At 40.1% G+C, this 23,740-nt stretch overlaps 1 protein-coding gene across 1 annotated transcript in view; it reads left to right on the top strand.

The window, feature by feature from the left end:
• Window positions 1-21,250, top strand: part of sos2 (son of sevenless homolog 2 (Drosophila)) — a 39,889-nt gene extending 18,639 nt beyond the window's left edge. Inside the window, exons 6-23 of the mRNA XM_038728705.1 lie at window positions 1,667-1,810; window positions 2,455-2,565; window positions 7,583-7,681; window positions 8,118-8,245; window positions 8,538-9,193; window positions 9,336-9,417; window positions 9,533-9,655; window positions 12,344-12,456; window positions 13,672-13,894; window positions 14,091-14,210; window positions 14,311-14,473; window positions 15,346-15,463; window positions 15,618-15,790; window positions 15,882-15,998; window positions 16,460-16,727; window positions 17,124-17,165; window positions 17,330-17,433; window positions 18,114-21,250. Coding sequence (XP_038584633.1) covers window positions 1,667-1,810; window positions 2,455-2,565; window positions 7,583-7,681; window positions 8,118-8,245; window positions 8,538-9,193; window positions 9,336-9,417; window positions 9,533-9,655; window positions 12,344-12,456; window positions 13,672-13,894; window positions 14,091-14,210; window positions 14,311-14,473; window positions 15,346-15,463; window positions 15,618-15,790; window positions 15,882-15,998; window positions 16,460-16,727; window positions 17,124-17,165; window positions 17,330-17,433; window positions 18,114-18,620 — 3,291 coding nt within the window. The 3' untranslated portion in view covers window positions 18,621-21,250. The remainder of the gene's footprint in view (window positions 1-1,666; window positions 1,811-2,454; window positions 2,566-7,582; window positions 7,682-8,117; window positions 8,246-8,537; window positions 9,194-9,335; window positions 9,418-9,532; window positions 9,656-12,343; window positions 12,457-13,671; window positions 13,895-14,090; window positions 14,211-14,310; window positions 14,474-15,345; window positions 15,464-15,617; window positions 15,791-15,881; window positions 15,999-16,459; window positions 16,728-17,123; window positions 17,166-17,329; window positions 17,434-18,113) is intronic.
• Window positions 21,251-23,740: the final 2,490 nt, after the last annotated feature.

The raw sequence follows: 23,740 nt of genomic DNA, 5'->3' as shown, positions 1-23,740 counted from the left end.
AAAAGCGTTCTTTCTTTTATTAGTGCAAGGCGGAGGTTTTCAAGGTCTGACACTGTGGGCCCCTCATCAAACAAAATTGAGACAGCGTTTACATTTACTTTGTTTACATTTGGGCAGTTGGCACCATTAAAAAGGTGTGCTTAACTAGCTATTAACATTTCTTGTTTGCAATGTACCTATGAATGTACAGACAACAATCACTGGATTACTTTCTTGAGTTATAAAAGGAGCGTCAGTGATGTGAAGTGGAGTCAGTGATTTCCGCAAGTGTAATTCCCACTGAATCTAAAAATTTTAATTTGTGCATCATGTCTTTGTGGTCGGATTTGACAGAGTTATGACTCCAAAAATGAGTGCAAATTATGGCACAAATTGCTGTAATCGGTTGTCCTTCCGTTCCGCTTCCGCCACATGGGACCTTATTTTAGGGGAAAAAATGTACGTTAGTCAATGGCAAGAGAGAATTATTTTTTTGTTGAATTTGACATGTGCCTTTAATTACACTTATGATGTTTGTTAATTTAAAATATAATTTTGAAAGTCGCAGTTTGTCATAAAAAGTAAATAAACATTTAGTTTTGTCTGAAACCGCTAAATGAACTACATCTCTCGTGTATATACATCGCACAATCTACATCACCAACATGGCCGTCACCTTAGCACATTTCACCTTTTTCTTCTAGACCGAGGGGAAAAATCATTAAAAGAGGTGAAAATCATTAAAAGTCTGGCCATGTTGCTCGTATGTTTACATTCTGGTACAAAACACACAGGCATGGATAACAAAACTAAATGTATAGAAGAAAAACGTGACTTCTTGGTAATGTAGATGCTGAAGCGTGTTTCTAACAGTATTTACAAGCATTTTTGTGCTTGAATAAGACTTAAAGCTAAGGTTGGCAACTTCAGAGACAGCTAGATTTTGAAGCATCCAACTAAAAAAATACCACCTCCTCCATTAAGGCCTCTCTCCAAAGCCACTAACCAAAACACATTTTCATGCAGAGAAAGTGCATGGGCAGAGTGTGCGCAGGTAGGTACCATGCCGAAGGAAATTATTGGATGTGCTTATTACAGACCTGCGACGGCCACAGATACCAGAGCATTTGATTTATTGATTGCTGTCAGAATTTAAAGAACTTCCTCAAATTGCCTACCCTAGCTTTAAGACAGTGTGGCATGTGGCATCAGTATAGGATGCCAGAAAAGATCCTTAGTCATAGCGGTTCATCCATACATCAAAAATAATTAAAACCAAAGTTTGACTAAAACTAAAAGTTTAAGTAAGTCAGTTGTCACTACACTGTCAGCCTAAATGCACCAACCGAGAGTGAAAAACACTGACCAAGTGTGTGTGTAAACACAGGTTTTTAAGTAATCATGTTATTGCATCATTATGTTGCAATCTCTGAATTTGTGCTATAAACTTCCCCACAACCCCCAGTACTCTACTGATTTAGCATTGCACTCCTGTAACATTGTCATTCATTACCCATAATGCAACTTAAATCAAGGCCTGCAAACAGACTTTGATGTGTAAAATCAGTCGAGTTCTAAAAGTAAAGGAAGGTAAACAGTGTAATTAATCCCTCTCTCTACAACAGACTTTCCCCTGGTCACAAACCTACCCTCTAACCTTGACTCATCATGTTGTCTTGTTGTGTAGGATGTGGAGGTGATCTTCAGTAACATCCTGGACATCCATGAGTTGACGGTGAAGCTGCTCGGACTGATCGAGGATGCTGTTGAAATGACAGCTGATGGCAGCCCTCATCCACTGGTGGGCAGCTGCTTTGAAGATCTAGCAGAGGTATGAAGCTTTTCTGACTTGAAAACCTTAAAATTCAATAGTTCAGGATGCATGAAGCCCTCACTAATCAGAATATGAGTAACTTGAATTAAAAAATGTATAAAATAGACATACATATGTTCTAGTAGTAAAACTGCTAAGAAATGTTGACATGGTTAGTAAACAGTAACACATTTGTTAATGAAGTAAATTACATTTTATTATTGCTTTTTATGGGGAGAAATTTATTTGAGGGGGCTAACAGATAAGTAATTGCAAACTAAAATGTGGGAAATGTATATACAGACTGTCATTCACACAAGTGTTGTTGCACCTGTTAAGATACCTTGTTTAATATCAGACTTGTGCATTCAAGTCGTAGTTTTCTACAAACCCCATACATGTAGAGAAAACTTGTACTTATGCACATTTTAAGACATCTCAACAGGTCTTACTGTCTGTAAACCTGTTTTTATCTTCCATTAAGAAAAATGGTAAATACTGTTAATGATTAGCTCTTTATCTGATACTGCTTCAGATAAAACCTGCTAATGTTTAGGATGAGATATTAAATTGCATCTGAGCGTCCTCATCGTCTTGTAAGAATACTGCCAGTGACACAGGAGCCGACATTAACTCTTGAGTTATTCTCTCCTTGTCTACAGGAGCAGGCGTTTGACCCCTACGAGACTCTGTCTCAGGAGATCCTCAGTAAGGATTTTCATGAGCACTTCAATAACCTGATGGCACGATCAACCGCCGGCCTCTACTTCCAGGTGAGCTGTTCAAATTGGAGAAGCAGTCAGAGCCTGACGTTTGACATGTTAGTTTCAAAAGCGCTACTGGAAAATGTGAAAGGGGGGGGCAGTTTCTGGCAACAATCACAATGTTGACACATAAGCAAAGGGGATAGGCTGCCATTGACAGGCAACCAAGTGAAACGCACTGTTACCTTGATTAAAATGACATATTTTTGAATATTGTTGGAAAAATTTGTGATAATGTAAGTACATAACTTGAGAGAATATATTATTATTATTACATATTATTGCACTTTAGTTGTATTAGACATTTTCATGCAGAAAAGTTTTCATTTCCATCCTATGGGCTCGAAAATTCATAGCCGTTATAGCTCCCGCTCCCATCTTTCTGAAAAATGAGTTTGTTTTTAATATGGAGGTACAACTAGGTCAAATATGTGTTTAGATTAAGCAGACTGTTTGAATATTTGTTCCTGTTTTGCTTTGAAGAATACCTGGTGGAATTCCCAATATCGTTTGAGGGCATGTCATGACATATTCAGCGTCCTGTGTACAGTTTATTCACTGCTGCCGCATTGTTTTATTTGGACATTCCTCACAAGAATAGCATTGAATTCTGCTCGGTGGGGTGCAGTTTGGCAGCCTTTGAAGATGGAATATTTGCTGGTGTTTTCTCAGGCCAAAGACCAATGAGTCTGACCGTTCACATGAAGAAACATCATAGTATTTACAGTATGAGGTGGTTTTCTGCGGTCCTTTTCAAGGTTTTGAATACCAGTCTGCCATTTTGTTGAATGGACATGAATATTTTATCTTAATAGACATATTAAAACTCAGTTTGTGTTGAAGTAAAGTCATGAACGCTGCTGCTGAACTTCCTGCAGCCCTACTATACCTCAGGTTGAGGCCTCACTGTGGTTACCAGTTTAACCCCAGTTGGATCAACACCGATGGCACTGTCCTCTGACTACCCACACCCAGTGTTTATTTTCATATACTCATGGTATGAGAGTGGAGGAAAGGGCACAGGAGTTAAAAATAAAGCTTTATTTTTGTACTGTACTGATAGCAGTACAGTATTCATTTAAAAACACCTTGCATTGTTTCACTTTCTATTTTTCTTAAAAGCAATATGTTTAACATGAAGTAGGCATGTTAGCTCAGCCTGGCTCAATATGCCGGTCTACCAAGAAAAACAACAAAATGAAGTATGAAGTACCGACTCTACTAAGTTCTCACAACTATTGATTGAAATAAAAAATGTCTCTCACTCAAATTTAATATTAAAACATGTTATTGTATTCATATGATAGCATTTATAGTGAGAAATCCAAGAGGGCTGCAATTATCTTATCAATTCATCTGCACATCATTATTTCATTTTAAAGAGGGGGGGAAATCTCTTTCATTGGACAGCCCAAATAAATGACTTAAATAAGAAACACTTAAAAATGGTAGATCATGCAAACAAATTGCTAATATCAAACAAAAATGTGTGCCTTTTGTGTTAAAACATTTTATTGTTAAAACTGTATCCATGAAGGGATTTTGCACCTCCTTGAATGCGTGAATATTGAATGAGTAACCTCATCAGTGTCCGTCTTGTCTATACCTCCTGTCTTAAGACAAAGGTATTCAATTTATCATACAAAACCAGCAAATATTTACATTTCAGAAGCTGGAACCACCGTTTCTCTTTTGCATTACTTAAGGGAGGGGTGGTGGGGGGGGTTGTATTTGCGTCAACATGGGTCCCAGGGGCAGATGGTGTAATGGTGTCTCACCACCAGCCTCCCCTCTAATCCCCCCCACAAACACACCTTCCACCCCTTTCTATCAAACTGCTCCTGCCCCGTTTCTGCCGCTCGTGGCCTTATCTGATTTCACCATCTCACATTTTAGGTTTAATTTCTGACCTGATGACTGTTCATCTTCTCATCTCTCCACCTTCTTCGTACAGCATGAACCATTATATGGACCCTTTCATCCACAGCACCTGGTATAAATGCACACATATTACGGCGTTTGCTGTAATGGGGATCGAAGCCCCGGCAGTAGCGTCATTAGTGTTTCTCCTCTGCCTCTTCAGCTTTTGTCTCATTGCATGTACTTCATCTTTCGCTCTCCATCCTCCTTGACTTCCTCCCTCCCGCTCGCTCCCTGTCAGATAGATGTGTCTGTCGAGCACTGAGCCCCTGCACTCTGCAGCGTCTGGTATTTGTGGGTAAATTACATCGCCTTTTAAAAATAGACCAGGCAGCCACACTGCAGGCCATTTTTCTCCTGGGGAGGAGGAGGAGGGGGACTAGTGGCCTTAGGTGCATTTCATGTTTAAAATAAGCTGTGAATTAAGACTGCAGAAGACAATGGGCAACATGGGTTTAAGCAGCCCTTGTGAAATGGGAACATGTTGCTCTGTACCGTATTCTTACTGCATTGTGTGTTTATATTGAGGCTGCTACCACAGTGATGCATGCTCCTGTAGAGACTAGTTTTTACACGTTATCCAACACAATGTCAACTTTACTTCTGGTTTACCTGATCAGATCTATAGGTAGTCCTTCACATTAAGCTGAGATCACTTTGACATTTCTTTGTAGTTTTGATAGAGCTCAAGTGACCCATATTTAAGAGTAAAAAAGACACATTAGCTGGTTTTGCATTTTGTTTACATGAACGCACTACAAGGATAACTCAAATTTACCCTAGCAGGTTGTTTAGACTAGGGCTGAAAGACTCCTCAGATTGCTGGAGATGTAACAGACTGTTAGGGGACCTAGGTCATGCACTGTGGTTGTGTCCCAAGGTACAGGCTTTTTGGACCAGGATCCACAAGTTTATTTCAGAAATAGTGGGGACATTACGAATTCTGTCCTGAACTCTACATACTAGGGAACCCCAAAGTTATTAACCACATGGCAAAACTCTTAGCTAACTGGGTCCAGACAAGCATCATGATTGGCAAACCGATAATAATGAGAAAGTGGAAAGATGCTGTGGGCCCATTATTTCAGGAATGGGTCTCAGAACTGGGTAAGGTGGCGGCATTTGAGAAAATATCATACAATCTGATGAACGAAGTAAAGAAGTACAAGGAAAAATGGGGGAAGTTTTTACAATTTCACTCACTACTTTCGACTTAATGGACCAATTTCCAGACTCTGTGGTCTTGTTTCTCCTACCTTGCTGTTGTTAAGTCGTATTCCATCTATCTGCGTCAACCTCTGTCTCAACAAGTTATCTGTACTTGCAAGGTATGTGTGTGTGTATATGTGATTGCACACACAAGTATGTGAGTGTTTCTGTATGTATGCATATTATTTTATATTCTATTTTTCTTTTAAACTTGTCACAGTTGTGATTTCACTATAAAGGTAGAATGAAGGTGGGGAGGGCGCTGCAGAAGTAATCGCACGGACAGTATTATATGGACACTAATCTATTATTTGATTCCACTATTCTACTATTATCGTGACTCCCCATGTAACAATGGTACAGTCTGTGGACAATGGACAAACTTCTAAGCTGAATTCTTATTTCAGGTACACCATCCTTGCCTTGGGTCTCCCGTTTTGTTTTGTTGTTGTTGTTGGGATTTTTTTCGGTTGGAAATTGTTTTTTGTATTGCAAACAAAATAAAAAATGTAAGTCACAGAAAACAAATTAAACAAACAAAATGACCTGCATGTCAGGGTTGCACGATTACAACTGCAAGGATTATCACTGTTATTTTGCTCAGTACTGGCACCTAAACAATTTTTAATACAACCATCTATTTCTAGGAGCAAATTTGTTTTTACTGCTATTGAATGTTTCAAAAATTTTACTTCATAATTATACTAGCAAAACTCAAATCCTAAATTACTGCGTTATTTAAAGGAATACTTTTACATTTTGGAAACACTGTCGTGTTAATCCCAGCATGTTTGAAATTAACTGTTGTGTATAGGGAGCGCTTGATTTGTTGCTCCAAAGCACAAATGCATAGCACCAGTATTGCACCCAACCAACCTAAATTCATAGTGCTGATAATGGTACAGTACATCTAAATGTGTAGCTCTAATGCACGCAGACAATTTTTACACCTGCATGGTGCTGATGTATCAATAACATGATCTAAACTTAGGTCATTGTTTTCTCGGCTGTCCGTCAGTGTGCATCAGGCAGCTGATGTCTTTCTTTTACATGCACACTGACCCTCTTCATCTTCATCTCCTCCCCTCCCTGCAGAGACAGCATGGCCGCTGCTGTGGATTCTGAGTAGTAGCATATTGATTCTGAGTCGTCTATCAGGGGAACAGGAGATTTAAATGGATACTATGACAGCCTCCTCTCCGGTTACCCAGAAGCCTTATTCGGTCAATCGCTCCTCCCTGCCTCCATCCTCCATAACTCACTACCCTATACCCTCTTTTCTGATCTTATTCAGCCTCATTTAAATAATGAAACATACATATTTTGATTGTCCTGGTCTTCACAGTCCTCGTTTTTTTTTTTATCATTTTAGAATTGTAGCAGTATTTTTTTTTTTAAGATCATTAAGAAATGTTGTTTTTTGTGGTTACTTGACAAGCTGGGATATATTTCTCTCTAGTTTTTTATCATTGTGCCTGTCAGCTGTGATCTCATCTTATTCACTGGCATCAGAATAGACGTTGTGAACATGTGAATAAAACTAGAAACCTCAAGCCTCAGGCACGTTTAAACACATCCAGTTTTCCAACTGATACTTATTTGGAAGTGAAAATGAAAGTTAAACATTAAAAGTTTTGCTGAAGTTTCATCTAATGTTGGTGTGTTTTTTTATGCTCTTTGTGTCTTGTATGAGAATAGAAATGTGTTTAAAGATGTTGGGAATAGAAAATCACTGACATCAAGATAATTTTTTTTATAAATCACAATTTCCGGCTTGACATGACATTTATGAATATAAGCTAATTCTAAATGAGTACAAGTCTCTCAGCCAAATGCTCGTTGGATCGTATCTGTTAATCCATCACTAACAGTTCTTGTGTGTCTTTGTGTCTTCCAGGCGGTTGCAGAAGGCTTCAAAGAAGCAGTCCAGTATGTCCTTCCACAGCTGATGATGGTCCCAGTATACCACTGTATGCACTATTTTGAGCTACTACAGGTATGTCCTGGAACACCACAGTAATAATCAAAGATAGGATTTGTTAGTTTGATAGTTTTTACATTTTGTTCTTTGTTTTTTATTTTGCTGATTACTTCACTGGTTAGTGGTTAATGATGAACACACTAAATTTTCTTTCTTTCTGTGTCTTTCTATATCTTATTGAAATTGTTTTCTGTACCTGCTTTTAAAATGCAGGTATTTTTTTGTTTATTGTAATGGAGTTTTTGTAAGCTTTGTAATAAAATTAACAATGGCTAAATTCTATTAAACGTCACAGTATGACATAATACCAGAGCTCTGGAAATGGTTTATCTAAATGTAATACAGTTGTTAATGATAATATTGTCCTTTCACTGCTATGACACGTCAGACCTCTCTGTATTATGAAGTTTAGCAACATGTCTGATGCTTGTCTTCTCTGACATTTTTTCAGCAACTTCAGGAGCGCAGTAAAGACCAAGATGACAGAGAATGTCTAAAACAGGCGATCACAGCGCTGCTTAACCTTCAGTGTAGCGTGGAGCGCATCTATGCCAAGCACCAGCCTCGCCGTAAACCCGGGTATGCCCAGACCACTTGTATTCTTGTCTTTCTGTCTACATGTTATTGACCAAATCACAGAAATTAGTTTACATGTTCTGCATTTCCTTTACAAAAAGGCTGTTCTCTGTTAAGCTGTTGTATCACATAACTGTTAGCACACAAGAATAATATAGTTGGAGCATCTAGAAGCTGCAGTGGCCCAGACCTTGTGCACATATGTATTTAGTTGTGATATTTCTGTGGTTTCATGTTTAATTTATGCACTGAGTGCTTCAGTTTTCTGACCCAAAGCTTCACTCCTCCCACACAGTGAGCCCATGTACCGTCTGTACAGCAGGCAGGTTCGTAGCAAACAATTAGCCATCAAACGCATGAACGAGATTCAGAAGAGCATAGACGGCTGGGAGGGAAAAGACATCGGTCAGTGCTGCAGCGAGTTCATCCTGGAGGGCCCACTTTTACGAGCTGGTGCCAAGCACGAGAGACACAACTTCCTTTTTGACGGCCTGATGATAAGTTGCAAAGCCAATCAGAGTTCACGGCTCCCGGGTTCGGGCAGCGGAGCAGAGTACCGTCTGAAGGAGAAGTTTGTGCTGAGGAAGATCCGCATCGTGGACCGCGAGGACTCTGCAGAACTGCGGCACGCCTTTGAACTGATAGGTAAAGATGAAAACTGTGCCGTTTTCTGTGCTCGGACAGCAGAGGAGAAGGCGTCGTGGATGGCAGCGCTGGTGACTCTGCAGTACCGCTCCACTTTGGATCGCATGTTGGACACAGTGCTGCAGCACGAGGAACAGGCACATCCTCTAAGACTGCCCTCCCCGGAGGTTTACCGCTTTGCTGTGCAGGACTCTGAGGAGAATATTGTGTTTGAGGACAAAGTGCAGAGCAAAACAGGCATCCCTCTCATTAAGGCCGGCACAGTGGTCAAGCTCATAGAGAGGCTCACCTACCATATGTATGCTGGTAAGCTGCTGCGATACATCTTCCTGTGGATAGACATTTGACATATTTCAGTTTATCTGGTTAACTAAAATGTTTATTTTGCAAAGACGCACTGTGCTGTTGAGTGTCTGTTTGTTATCTAATCTGTTTCATCTGTTTGTAGATCCTAACTTTGTGCGCACATTTCTTACCACATACCGATCATTCTGCAAACCACAGGAGCTTCTCACCCTGCTTATAGACAGGTACAGTTCAACCAGAACAACCGTCCTTTCACCAGTAGTTTTATTATCAGTGATGTTGTGTTATGGGTGCCCTCAAATCTTGAAATAACATATGTCTGATCAATATTTTTCTCAGAATTGAGATTCCTGAGCCAGAACCGACTGAGGAGGACCGTCAGGCTCTCTGGAACGGCGACCAGCCAATGGCAGCCGAGCTCCAGAGATTCCGAAAGGAATACGTGCAGCCGGTCCAACTCAGGTACGAGGGCCATCCAGTCATAGCATAATCTGTCACAGTGAATTGTTCCTGTAAGGCTCCCCAAAACAAAGAGAAAAGTAATGGTAAAAAAAAGACACAAAATCCACAAGACAGGGAAATGCATTGTCCAAAAAATATAAGGCACACTGTACACACTAAAGAAAGAAAAATATCTGAGTTTGTTGATGTTGGTCCAGAAGTGACGAGCACTAAGTTGGATTTACGGGAACTTTTATTATTCCAAGGCTAACTAAAAATAGTTTCCATGTCAGTGTAAAAGTCAATTAAACATCACAGTCCAGAACAAATAAAAAGGCACCACAAGACAGAAAGTAAAAAAAATATATTGCTCTTAAATCTGAGGTGGAAAATTTAAACCACAGTGTCAAATGTTCTATGAAGGTTAAATTCGGACTTTTGCACTGTTGGAATTAGATCATTGGTTACTTACATTTTAGGTATGAATCGCTCAGAGATGTTTTTTGAAAAAATTGATTCCCCTGAGTCTCTAAACTTGATGAAATGTAAAAACTTGCTCTAGTATGGAAGCCCTAAGCGGCCATCCATTCAAATATTTTTTTTACTCCCGTTTTCCCGTGATAACAGGATAATTATGTCTTAATCTCGAGATAACAAACCATAGCTGAGTACAGGGGTCGGCAAGTGCATTTTTAACTGTGTTACTGGTTAGCTGAGTTGGTAGAGCACAGGAATCCAACAACCTTTTTTTCTTCTTGTGTATGTTTTTTTATTATCCTCTTTAGCAAAGTTGATATGAAGAGATTCATGGGATCCAATCGCACATTTCACGACAGCTATTTCAGAGGTTCCAAAATAGCCGTCAGGAAATGTGGAAGGTTAAATGGATTCCCCTGATTGAGAAGTGCAGGAATTTCCTCTGCCTGGGAATGATGAGTGAATGAAAAGTCTATAGGTTGATGGATGTGGACCAATCACCGGGATGCACACAGTCCAGCCCGTGCTCTTATTGTGAGCATGTGAAACAGTCTCTTCATAAGAAAAAAAAAAAATTGGTCAACAATGAAGATTGAACACCCTATGGATATGAGTCCTGTGCTCTACTATTAACTAACCATTGACACCAATAAAGCACACTGAGATTACCATAAAGAAATTTTCCTGCCAACCCCCGTGTGTAACTACTGTTTTGTTATCTCGAGATCACGAGAAAACGTAGTAGAAAAAATATTTGAATTGATGGCTGCTTCCGTACTCTAGCATCTTTGACTGTTTTCTAGGGCTGACCCCAAATAGTCAAAGATTCGATGCTTTGATGGGCGGAGCCTGATTCGACTGTCAATCTCACAGTCGAATCTTTGCAGTGGCGTTATGAAAAGTAGAATCATACCATTTTGGCAATATGGGGGAGCTCAGCGTCTCACTATTACATATAAATACTAGTTTTCTTCTAATAAGTTATTATGGTATAAATTTCAACAAATAATGCTGTAAATAAAAATGTGAAAAGAAAGACACTTTTAATAAATCTTTTTATTAAACACCGTAAATAAATCCTAAATTTTAACCCTTTAAGGTAGGGGGCATCGATGCGCTTCAGCAGTTGTGTGTGAGTGTGTGATTGGCAGACGAGGAAGAGAGACCTTCAGCTATGCGGGTGTTCATGTCTCTTTGTCTTCTGCTGTTGTTTGACTCTTTTACGTTCTCCTGTTAAGGCCTGAATATTCTCAGTGAGCCACAGAATAACTATTGTATTCGACTGTGTGTCCTTATAAGGAGTGACAGAGTCAGGAATAGTCTCGTAAGTCCCATTAAAAACGGAGAGCTTCTCAGAATCAGACTACACTGCTGCTGTAGTTATAAATAAAATCCCTTAAACATTTAAAACACATGTGGTTAGTTAGGATAGTTAGGTACAAGTCTTGTGGTCACACATACTGTATACCCTCTGCAGTAACAATAGTTTGTGAAGTGCCAAACAATGGCAGTAAGTTAGGCATGAATTGATCTTTGAACGTCTATTGAGTGTCTGCGTTAGGCAACAAACATATAATAATAATAAGACTCCTAATGTTTTTGAGCATAGGTACAAACATTAAAGGAAGTTGTCAGGTAGTTGGGCCGTCATTAACACTGTAATGCGGTCCAATCGTTTATTTTTAAACCAGGACACTCAAAGTAGGTGAAAATACCTCTTCAGGCATGACTTTTGCCCTTTTAAAGCACAAAACGTTCCTGCTGTTTCTATTTTTAAGTACCCACTCTTTAACAAAGTTAACTGACCAGGGTAAGGAGTACACACTGGTCACCAGCCAAAAACTCTTCAGTTAAGGATTTTGTTTGCCAAATGTCTTTTTTCTACCAACATCTTTGTCAGGTAATTTACTGTTATTGGGTTATTGAGTTCTTGGTTGATAACAAATTAAAATGTGGTTGGTGGAACTGCCTGATAGTCTAATTGTTGCCTGTGATGCAGCCTTTTCTCTCCCCTTAGTTCCTGGTGGTATAACTATATAAATTTCACGCCTCTCGAGAGGGTGGAAGTGTTTGTTTCCTGTTTGTTGCTGAATAGTTGTACATAAATGGAAAACATGTTTTCACAGTTGTCTGAATTTCTTTAAAAATACTTATAATTGTGAAGTGTGTGAAATATGTGTGGAGGACAATCCATACAATTAGTTAATACTGTAATGTGTGTTTGCTTCTCAGGGTTCTCAATGTTTTCCGTCAGTGGGTCGAACATCATTTCTACGACTTTGAGAATGATCCTGAGCTGAGAAGTCGTTTAGAGGAGTACATCACCAGCAAAATTCAACTGCGAGGTCAGAACCAGATACAGTATAAACCTCTAAAGATACACATTCAGCCTTGGAACATCAGCACCGAAGTTTTGTTCCTCTTAAGAAGTCACATCTCATACATTTTGAAAGTTTATTTTGAAGAACTTTGTTTTAAAGAAATGTTGACATAGGACGTTGACGTAGGATGGCCACATGAATAACGCTGATTAGTTCAGTGCTTAATTCCAATTTAAAAACTTTTGTGAGATATTTATTAGGGCTGAACGATTAATCGTTTTCAAATCGAAATTGCGTTTTGAAAGAACGCGATTAGCTAATTGTGAAGACGGCGATTAAAATGTAGGTTAATTATACAGCACATCTGAACTGTTTTAAACACTCATGCAGTTACAAATTCATTCAGTTGTCATCCTTGTGTGACAGACTTGCTAACCAATCACAAGCGCCATAGCTTAATTTTACTTTGCTGTCATCCATAGTTTTCTGATTTGAGCCTGTGTGTATAAATGTGGCCCAAATCAGAATTAAGACCATTAAGTCCTGACAAAATGACATACAAATCTCTAATAAGTGGAGAAACTTTAATTAAGTGAAAATGTGGCCGTAGAGGGTTGGGGCTGGGCAAAAATGTTATCACAGTAAAAAAATCTGATATCGATAATTATCACAATAAATGTCAAATCATTATTTCTTTCGAGTTTAAAGGCAGATTTTTGCTTCTGAGTGAAAGTTGTAGAAACTAGATGGTTCATTGTTGTTTTAAACTATTCTTTATGGTCAGAACAAACACTTGTGGATCACTTAACAAATCTTAGGTAAAACACTTAAAACCATTACGATAAAAAAAAAATTCAACAAATATGCATGAGTAAAATGAAGTTAAGAAAATTTCAGGCTGTTTTCCTCAACAAAATAAATATTTTAATAATTAATTAAGTGCTAATTCATTAGTTAATTCAAATGAAGTAAATCAAACATTTATTGACATATATGTCATTGAGGAAAATTGTATCGCGATAAATATCATTATTGTTTTATTGCCCAGCCCTACGTAGAGTTAGAGGTTTCGTTGGTATTCACAGTGTTCATATCAGCATGTGGTACAGATGAATATTTCAAAATAACTTAAAACACCGCTTGGCTTGCATCATGAAATCTGTGTTTGTGGAATGACATTTAGAAAGTTAAGCTTTGAGAGACAACACATCTTTTAGACTCTTCCCTTTCCTTTTTCAGGCAAGTCTATGAGAAAGTGGGTTGAGTCCATCAATAAGATCATCAAGAGGAAGCTGCAGACGCAGTCAAATGGCGTTAGTCACAACATCACCTTCGAAAGTCCGCCTCCTCACATCGAGTGGCACATCAGCAGACCAGGCATGGTGGACTCATTTGACCTCATGACGCTTCATCCTATAGAGATCGCCCGCCAGCTGACTCTGCTTGAATCAGAGCTCTACAGGTGAGTCAGAGGACTGGATGAAGACATCTAAATGTATGTGTAGCTATCAGTTTGCTTATGGAGATGATTAAGACCTTTACATAACATTTGCTACAATGTAAGTGTCACTGTACTCAGACTTAGATCAAATTGTTGTTTCCCTGTAATTGTGTCTACTATTGCTTGTCTGAAAAATAAAAGCCCGCTTCCTCCACAGAGCTGTCAGGCCGTCCGAGCTGGTCGGCAGCGTCTGGACCAAAGAGGACAAAGAGAAGAACTCTCCTAATTTGCTCCGCATGATCCGCCACACCACCAACCTCACACTGTGGTTCGAGAAGTGAGTCCAAGGATTTAAATATTTAATTCACAAGAAAATCTGGAATTGTCCTGTGGGGGGAAAAAACAAATATCTATAACTGTTTGTTGGTCGTTCTCAGGTGTATTGTCGAGACAATGAACATGGAAGAGAGGGTGGCTGTGTTATCACGGGTCATAGAGATTCTGCAGGTTTTCCAGGAGCTCAACAACTTTAACGGTGTGCTGGAGGTGGTCAGTGCCATCAACTCTGTCCCCGTCTACAGGCTCGACCACACCTTTGAGGTGAGCAAAACTATTAAAGCAACAAACAAGAAGAAAAGATGTGACTCGTTGCATATCTTCACCAGAAAAAAGAGTTGCAGCAATTTATGTATTTTCACACTTTACAAAGAGACTAAAAGTAAATAGTCCATGTTTTAGCTTAAATCAAAAGGGTTTATCTTCTATGTATGGTGGCTCTTTTTGGACAACACAGACCACTTTACATTGTTAGAATCTGTACCTATGCTCATGTCAAAGCGGAAACTCCACTGATTTAATACATTAAAGTCTGTTTACAGGTTTTGAGGAGTACTACTGCATATGTGGAAAAACAAATTTATAAAGCCTTTTGTAGTTCCAGTGGGAGCTTAGTGAAATCTGATAAATATCCTATTAGGGCTGAAGACTACAAGTTTGAAAATGGAAAAAATTCTGGAGATGTGGAGTTAGAAAGATGTGTCCGCTCCTCACGGCAACACTAGCCACTACGTTCGTAAAACACCTGAATCGCTGACCAAACTGTTGGCAGTCCAACTCCAGGTTTTGACAAGGTTGAAGAATATGTGGAATAAAAAATATGATGTCTCATTCTGCTGGATAAATTTTTGAAACTGTCGATTGTGAGTCCCACAATGTTATAAGTGCATCGTTAAGTCAGTGAAGCACTCTTTTAACATTAACATGATAACAGGCTTAGACTAGGCAGGTTAACATGTAGCATTACAGTGAATTAATATAAATGTTATTTATATATATATTTATTACATTTACACCCTGGCACAACAATTAGAAAGTGAGAAACCTCTGATGTTTATTAAGTGCATTTTAATCTAATGCTGAACTGGTGATCAAAACAGAATTTATGGGACTTTTACTTCCTCCTGCACCCACAGGCAATACCAGAGAGGAAAAGGAAAATCCTGGAAGAAGCTGTGGAACTGAGCCAAGACCATTTTAAGAAATACTTGGCTAAACTCAAGTCAATAAACCCACCCTGTGTGCCTTTCTTTGGTAAGTCTTCTGCACTGAAATGACCTGAAACAACTGTCTTCTCGGGATCTTGTCCATTATTTATTTATAAAACCAGCAAGAGTTTTCAGTTTCCGTATGAGTACGTTTCAAACAATCTTCTCTTGACTAATATCAAACTGAACTTCACCCTCAGGTATCTATTTAACTAACATCCTGAAGACAGAGGAAGGTAACCCAGACTTCCTCAAACGTCACGGCAAGGAGCTTATCAACTTCAGCAAAAGGAGGAAAGTGGCCGAAATCACAGGCGAGATCCAGCAGTATCAGAACCAGCCCTACTGTCTGAGGGTTGAGCACGATATCAGGGTGAGCGCTCATTCTTATCATTTTCTCTTTGGTCTTTCAATATGTTTCATAGATCCTGAACTCAAAACATGTCATTTTTGTTGTTGCACAGAGATTCTTCGAGAACCTGAACCCGATGGGCAACAGGACTGAGAAGGAGTTTTCTGACTACCTGTTCAAAATGTCTCTGGATATTGAGCCACGGAACTGCAGGCAGGCTCCACGATTTGTAAGTGTTTAGACTGCAGTGTTTCAGTAGTAGTTGTTTTTGCAGCAATGTTGTTAGATAGTTTTATCTTGTCATACTTTTTTTTCCTTCTAAATCTTCCCTGATTTTTTTTGTGCTCCATGAAGGTGGAATTTTGTTTTGAGGTGGTCTAAAAACGTTAGCGGAGCTAAAAATTCAAAAGCAACCCACAGATCTGACTGAGAGCACTATTCATAGGGCCTTCTTCGTTGGTGTTAAGTAATTCCAAGGGACAATTTGAGGAACATAATATTTTATACCAAGTCTCAACTCGCTTCTTGTGGACAGAGATTTGGATAAACACCAAAAAACAGATTATTATTTGGCCTGCAGTATACTGGTGGGAAAACTTACATTGAGCACTAGGTTCTTTCTCAGAGACACAGAGCATCGGTTGTATCGGTGAGTTCTCACTGGTGAATTTCGGGTTTCTTCTTCTGTAGCCCCGGAAGACCGTTTACAATCTGAAATCCCCGGGGATCCGGCCTCTGCGAACGTCTACCTCTGGCACCCTGAAAGGCCATCCCGTCCCCCTGGAGAGAGATCCCCCACATAAGATCACCTTCCGGAGCATCGCTGAGACCGAGCCGGAATCACCGGCATCCATCTCTGTGCCCACCTCGCCGAACACACCGACCCCTCCACAGTCAGCCTCCTCCTCCGACCTCAGCTCAGTCTTCATGGAGCAAGACCTTAACAGCTCCTACGGCGGTGAGTTAAGCTGACGGTCCCACTATACTGTTACTCTTTTTGTCATTCAAGAAAGGTTTACAGATTGATTGCATTACATGACCTTTAGGTTTGATTTTTGTCCCACTGACATTTTCCCTAATGCTATTTTTATTATTGCAAAGTATAAACTTTGACCATGACTAAGTGGAGAGTCCTATTCCTGAGCCACGATCTGGATCACATGGGCATGAAGTTATTTTAAATTTTATAATGAGCACTGGCAAGAGATTAGGTCTGTAGAGAAGTTGGAAAATGTAACTAAAAACAAAACAAACATTGAAATTTTAACACTGACTGCTTCAGAACACTACTGCAAAAGGTAACGGCACTTTTGTGTAAAATGAGATCTTTATCTTCTCTCTTTGAATTTTACAGGTTGCAATGCCATCTTCGCTCATGTTCTTCTGCCGCCTTCAAGTAAGTGTGGTCTTAACTTTTCAATTTAGTAGTTTAACTACTGATTTCAGTCAGAGGAATCATTCTTCCAGTACTTTGTGATCTATATGCAGTGATAGTGAGCATATTCCTGATCTTTTATCCATAATCTTTTTAACTCTGTGAGTGTCTTTTCTTCTTCTCAGAGTTCCAGTCTGTGTCTTGCAACAGCCTCCACCAGCTTGGGGAGGAGCAGGTGAAGCCACCTCCTCTCCCACCGCGAAGGAAAGATGCAATGTCTGAAGTTAAAGTAAGAGCAGGGCATTATTTCCTACCAGTTATACCCGTAATTAACACCTTAACTCACTCAGCTCGATAGGGTTGAACATATTTGTGGGAAGTGCAAATAAAAATACTATGCATTATGTGGGTGGTTTAAAGTGGCCCGTCAAACATGATTTGAGGTGGCAATTTATTTTAGGGGTGTATTTTGGGACTTAAAATAGATCACTTATTGGCACAAAGGGGACACAATGATTAATGCTCAAAATGTTTGAGTTTCAACTGCTACGCTGTAAATAAACTCACAAATTGTGCAATTGGTTTACTACGAAGGGAAACATTTTTACCTCAGCTATGACATTGAAGCCATCGACTGCAAAGATTCCAAACCGTTTTGTACCTACTAGTCATTTCAACTCTAAAATATGTGGAAATAGGGTCCTCGTATAAAAATACAGAAATTACTCTTTAAGCAGAATAGACTTTAGAGTCTGAAAGAATTAGAGGTATTCAGTAAATTCCAAAATAAGCAAACAGAGGGAGAACTAATAAACATTAAGCCTAACTGTGTGGCATAAATATGTTGACCTCTTCTGTTAATCCTCTCGTGATGCCTCACATTTATATTACGACCCCTTGTGGGGAGATACATGTTTAGTATCTTGTTTTGGCAGATTTCTGATCCCAACATGTCTCTCTGTGTCTCAGCTGAGCTGCAGGTCCGACAACCCCCCCGCCATCCCTCCCCGGCTGCCCCCTCCTCTGCCCAGGAACCAGCCTCGACCGCTGATCAACAACGGTCCTCCTGGCGACGGCCCCCTACCCAGCCCTCCTCCTCCGCCACCACGCGACCCTCTGCCTGACACGCCTCCACCAGTGCCCCAGCGGCCCCCAGAGATCTTCATCAACTACCCCCTGAACCTGCAGCCTTCCCCCGGGGGCCGATACCACTGGGACTTCAGCAGCTCCCCCAGCTCCCCCAACACCCCGCCCAGCACGCCGTCACCTCGCGTCCCCAGGCGGAGCTGCCCGCTCAGCGCCAGCCAGAATAGCCTCTGCCCTCTTCCTGTTTCCATCACTGCTCCACCTGTTCCCCCACGCCACAACTCCAGCCCACAACTCCCCAAACTCCCACCAAAGACATACAAAAGGGAGCTACTGCAGCCGCCCCTACAAGGCCTCTCATTGGTGGAGAACACCGAGAGCAGCCAGTGAGTCTGCGTTATTTAAAAAAAAAAAAACCTTTATGTGATCTTGAAATGCAAACTTCATACTGTCTCCTGCAAACTAAGACACAGTGGACTCAAAGCTACTGATCAGAAAGAACTACACTGCTCTATACACTCCACCCACCCGCCCTCTGCATTGACCGATCACACCCCCGCTGTGCCTCTCAGGGGATCAGTAGCTCCGCCTTCATCATAAACCCTCTGTGCCAACAAGAAACCCCACACCGGTGTGCCAGCTAATAAACAAAAGGAGTTGAGTGTTTGTGTCTGTCTGTTCTGTACGGAGCGGGATCGTCTGCTCCTGATTAAAGTTCTCACACTCTCAACTTAACACTTACCCCACGCCCCACTCCTCTGTCAGGGTGGGGTGAATGTGGGGGGGCCTTTGTAGCCTCAACTGTCATGCTTTGTTTCTTTGGGCATTGACATCATCTGGAGTCCTGCTGCAGCTCACAGATTTTTACAACCTCTCTCCTCTTCAATAACTCTCTTAGTAGACAGGAAGCTCTTTCACAGTGGGTGTGAGCAGCAGACATTTCCAATGACTCGTTTTTCCTACAAACTGATAAACAGTTGCCAAAGTCTTATTTTATGCAGGGGGATAAGGGATTTACTTCTTTTTTTTTTTTTTTAAACAAATATGAAATTAAAAGAAACTCATAAAGGAGGCGACACTGAATCCCCCACCTTGTATCTCAACTGTACACTGTGACTGTAAAGACGTGAGTCAAACTGTCTGACTGTTTGTTGTCTAAAGACAGGCCACTCCGCAGCCAAAAAACGTTGCCTTTAAAAATCCAACAGCGGTGACCTCTGACCCCAGGCTCTAGTCCTCATGGCCCGGACTGGAACAACGAGAGCTGAGAACACTCCATTTGCACATTGAGTTTGGGCAAAGTCAGCAGGTTTTTGACTGTAGAAAATATCCCTCTGCTGTGTGCGACAGAGGGAGGGCTGCCGTGATATCAAACACCACCGATCCAGGACGAAGACGAGGAGAGAGAAGAGAGACACGTTTTTCTCTCTCCAACTCTTATACAGCTGATGTCTTAAACGATCCCCTTATAGGCGTGCGCTGCTGTCTTGACACTGTGCTCTTCTCCAAAAGCCCTCATGACCAACTCTTCTTCATTGGTATTAAAACTCAGCACTAGAAGCGCAACCTCCCACCAGAGCTGGGTCAGCTCCCCATGGTGGCTGCTCGAAATACCTATAAACCCATGAAAAAGAGGAACTTTTTAACCCAACTTCTTATGTATCTCTCTCTCTTTTTCTTTTTTTCCTGCTTGAAAACACTTTGTTTCACTTTGGAAAGACTGAAATAATCCATACATCATGCTCAGATGTGCCTTTTATTTGGTTTTCTACTTTACAGAAATAAGCAAATGGTGTCTAAAATGCTAAAAAATAAAGTTGCCTATGTAATGTTTAGAACAAAGCTATACACTATGAAATTGTACATGTTTGTGGATATTGTGTATATATATAACATGTATACACTAACTAAATAATTTGTATAAAGTGACAAGTTTTTTTCCCTGTTGTATTGTACCCTCATCCGCATCTGTTCAGTTGAATATTGCCTAATAATCCAATGCTGCTACAGTCGGATAAAAAAAAATACAAAAAAAAACAAAACAAGAAAAAAACAGGTCACTGTCACTAACTTACTTACAGACAATCTCCAGTTGAAACACTGGGAGTATTAACTGAGGAAAGCCATTTCCATTTTTTCTTCCCTGCCCCTTAGCTGTTTTAAAGCAATGAAAAAATACACAGTTCAATATGCCAAGCACTTACTTAGACGTGTGCTTCACTTTGTACATCCTACTAATTGCCTTTTTCTCCTTTTCAAAGGTTTTTTAATGCTAACACTCATTAAACAGAGGTTGGAATTATAGTTGCATTTGAATATGGACAGTCCTATATTCAGTTGTAAGTATTTGAGCATAGTGAAGAATTAGACTTGTTTTTTTTTTCTGAGAAACACACTTTGTGCACTTTAGGCTGTACTGTTTAAGAGCCACAGTTGTTATAGGTCATGTTTGTAAATGCAATGGTCCTATGCAACTGTTAAACTCACTTTCTACGTGGATCAGGGCAGTAAAACGCGAGTCTACCACCTCACTTTTCCCCCCCATGAAGACACAAACACCTGGGGATGTCTGACCACCAGGAGCTTAAGAAAAAAACTCACTCGTGCCCTCTTTTTTATTATTTTTTTTTCTCCTCACGTTGCCCTCAAATTACACAGTCATCCTCCTCCTCTAACTGCCTTGTGTGCGTAAGATGATGGATGATTAAACTTCTGATCAAACTAGAGATGAGAGGAGTGTTGGAGGATTTTTAACAGACAGCTGAAGTCAAATCACTGTCTTAGCTCATGTTCTGTCCATTTCCCAAGTCAGTATTTGTGGGGTTAATTTTGCCAAATATTTTTTTGTTTTGTTTTTTTTAACCCTAGCCCTGACAGAATAAGATACTGGTTTTCCTCTGGTGGCACTGTAAAAGCTTGATCCAGCAGTTGGTTTATTTGATGGTATGTGGCCTTTTAACTGCTTTGTATTAATGGTCTTGATGAGATTAATAAATCACCCAGTCTTATTTTGTACTGAACTACTAATTTTTCTCCTCGTTTTTTCTTTTGATGTCAATTAGCTTTAAATTGAAGCTATATGTGTTGGAAAGATAAAGACATTCATAAAGGAAAAGTTTGCCATTTAGGGAACTACGTTCATCTGCTGTCCAGTTTCATTAGCTTAGTTTAGCATATGAGTAAAAAGCTAGTTAGGGTAACAAAATCCATCCACCAGCACCCCTAAAGTTATATATACATTGTTTACTCTGTACAAAGAATTAATATATTCTTTGTTTAATCTGTACAAAGACCTGTGTGAAAACGAATAGCCGTTTACAGGCAGTGCAGTAACGTTATGTACCGGACCATCCTCCAGTTAGAAAAGTACGATGGAGCACCCCCTGAAAAAATATGTACTTGGATTTCGCACGAAGCCTTAAACTAAATGGTAACAAAGTATATTTCCCTGTATTTAATTAAATTAATAAATACCATAATATAGTAAAACCTGTTCTGTATGTAAATTGATGTAGACTGTTAACAAGTCATTAAATCGGCCATCCTTAATTAACACCAAGGTCACTGCTGAGGGTTCAGTTTTGTGCACAAACAGTAGTTTGTCACGGTCAGCCATATTTTTTGTTCACTTTCAGCATCATGCACCTGGATCGCTTGGAGGTCGTAAGTTGGAAATTTCAATTTGGAAATGTCCGACTTTCGAGCAGTCTGGAACGCAGCATTTTTAATTACCAGGCAACCAGCGGGGAATCCATGAAATGATTGTGCCTGTTCAAAAAGTGGTCTCTAACACGACAAATGGCCAATTTTTGGACAAATTATACAAACTAGACATCACGTGTTAATTCGTGAGCCTTAGAGGTGCTGATAGGATGTTACAACTTAATAGAGGGCTAGCGGTTTCCAGCCTTTATGCTAAGCTAAACGGCTGCTAGCTAGCTTTAGCTAACATACAATCAGAGTGGAAACCTCTACACCAGCAAGCGAATACGCATATTATCCAAATGTTTACTGCTTCATTTAAATTTTTAAGTCTAGTTATTAAACCTAAAAGTAAAATGTGTTACTGAGTAATATGACATTTCTTTAGCTGCACATGATATACATATCATACAGTCCCCTCCAAAAGTATTGGAACGGTAAGGCAAATTCCTTTTGTTGTTGTTCACTGAAGACATTTGGGTTTAAGGTCAAAAGATGACTAAGAGTTCAGAATTTCAGCTTTTATTTCCTGGTATTCACATCTAGATGTGTTAAACAACTTAGGATATATCACAGTTTGTATTAGACCACAGCATTCTTAGGTGAGCAAAAGTAAAGGACCAAATAATCTTAAAAGTAAATAACATTTAATATTTGGTGGCATAACACTTGCTTTCATTAACTGCCTCAAGCCTGCGACCCATCGACATCACCAAACTGTTGCATTCTTCATTTGTGATGCTATTCCAGGCTTTTACTGCAGCTTCTTTCAGTTCTTATTTGTTTCGGGTGTTTCTCCCTTCAGTCTCCTCTTGAGGTAAAATGCAGCTCTATTGGGTTAAGGTCAGGTGATTGACTTGGCCAGTCTAAAATCTTCCTCTTTTCCCCCTGATGAAGTCCTTTGTTTTGTTGGCAGTGTGCTTTGGGTCATTGTCCTGCTGCATGATAAACTTCCTCCGAATTAGTTTCAATGCATTTCTCCGTAAATTGGCAGACAAAATGTTTCTGTACACTTCTGAATTCATTCTGCTGCTCAATAAATATTAATGAGCCTGTTCCAGAAGCAGCCATGCACGCCCAAGCCATGAGCTCCACCATGCTTCACAGAGGAGCTTGTATGCTTTGGATCATAAGCAGTTCCTTTCTTTCTCCACACTTCGGCCTTTCCATCACTTTGGTAGAGATTAATCTTGGTCTCATCATTTACATTTATTCATTTAGCTGACGCTTTTATCCAAAGCAACTTACAATTGCTATACACGTCAGAGGTTGCACGCCTCTGGACTAGGGGTTACGTGTCTTGCTCAGGGACACAATGGCAGATGGGTTACAGTGGGGGATTGAACCCGGGTCTCTCACACACAGGCATGCGTCTTATCTATTGCGCCATCACCCCATCATCAGTCCACGAGATTGTGTTTCAGAACTTTTGCGGCTTATCTCTGTGCTTACAAATTTCACTCTGGCCTTCCGATTCTTCCTGCTGGCGATATTTCTGTCATCAACTACTGCTGTTTTCCTTGGCCGACCTTTTCGACGTCTGTTGCTCAGTACACCAGTAGTTTCTTTCTTTTTCAGGACATTCCAAATTGTTGTGCTTTCCACGCCCAATGTTTGTCCAATGGCTCTGGTCGATTTTCCTTCTTTTCTCAGCTTGACAATGGCTTGCTTTTCTCCCATAAACAGCTCTCTGGTCTTCATGTTGGTTTATCCTCTTTAACAGGAAATGCAGTCTTTATAGGTTTGAACCAAGGATGAAAACTTAGATTAGTCATGCAGAGCTATTTAATGTTTGGACAATCAACCTA

This window comes from Micropterus salmoides, unplaced genomic scaffold, assembly GCF_014851395.1.
Source record: "Micropterus salmoides isolate LMB-PRFRI ecotype aquatic unplaced genomic scaffold, ASM1485139v1 Ms_hic_scaffold_19, whole genome shotgun sequence".
Classification (NCBI taxonomy): Eukaryota; Metazoa; Chordata; class Actinopteri; order Centrarchiformes; family Centrarchidae; genus Micropterus; species Micropterus salmoides.
The sequence above is the reverse complement of the archived record's forward strand: the minus strand, read 5'-3'. Positions and strand labels throughout refer to the sequence as shown.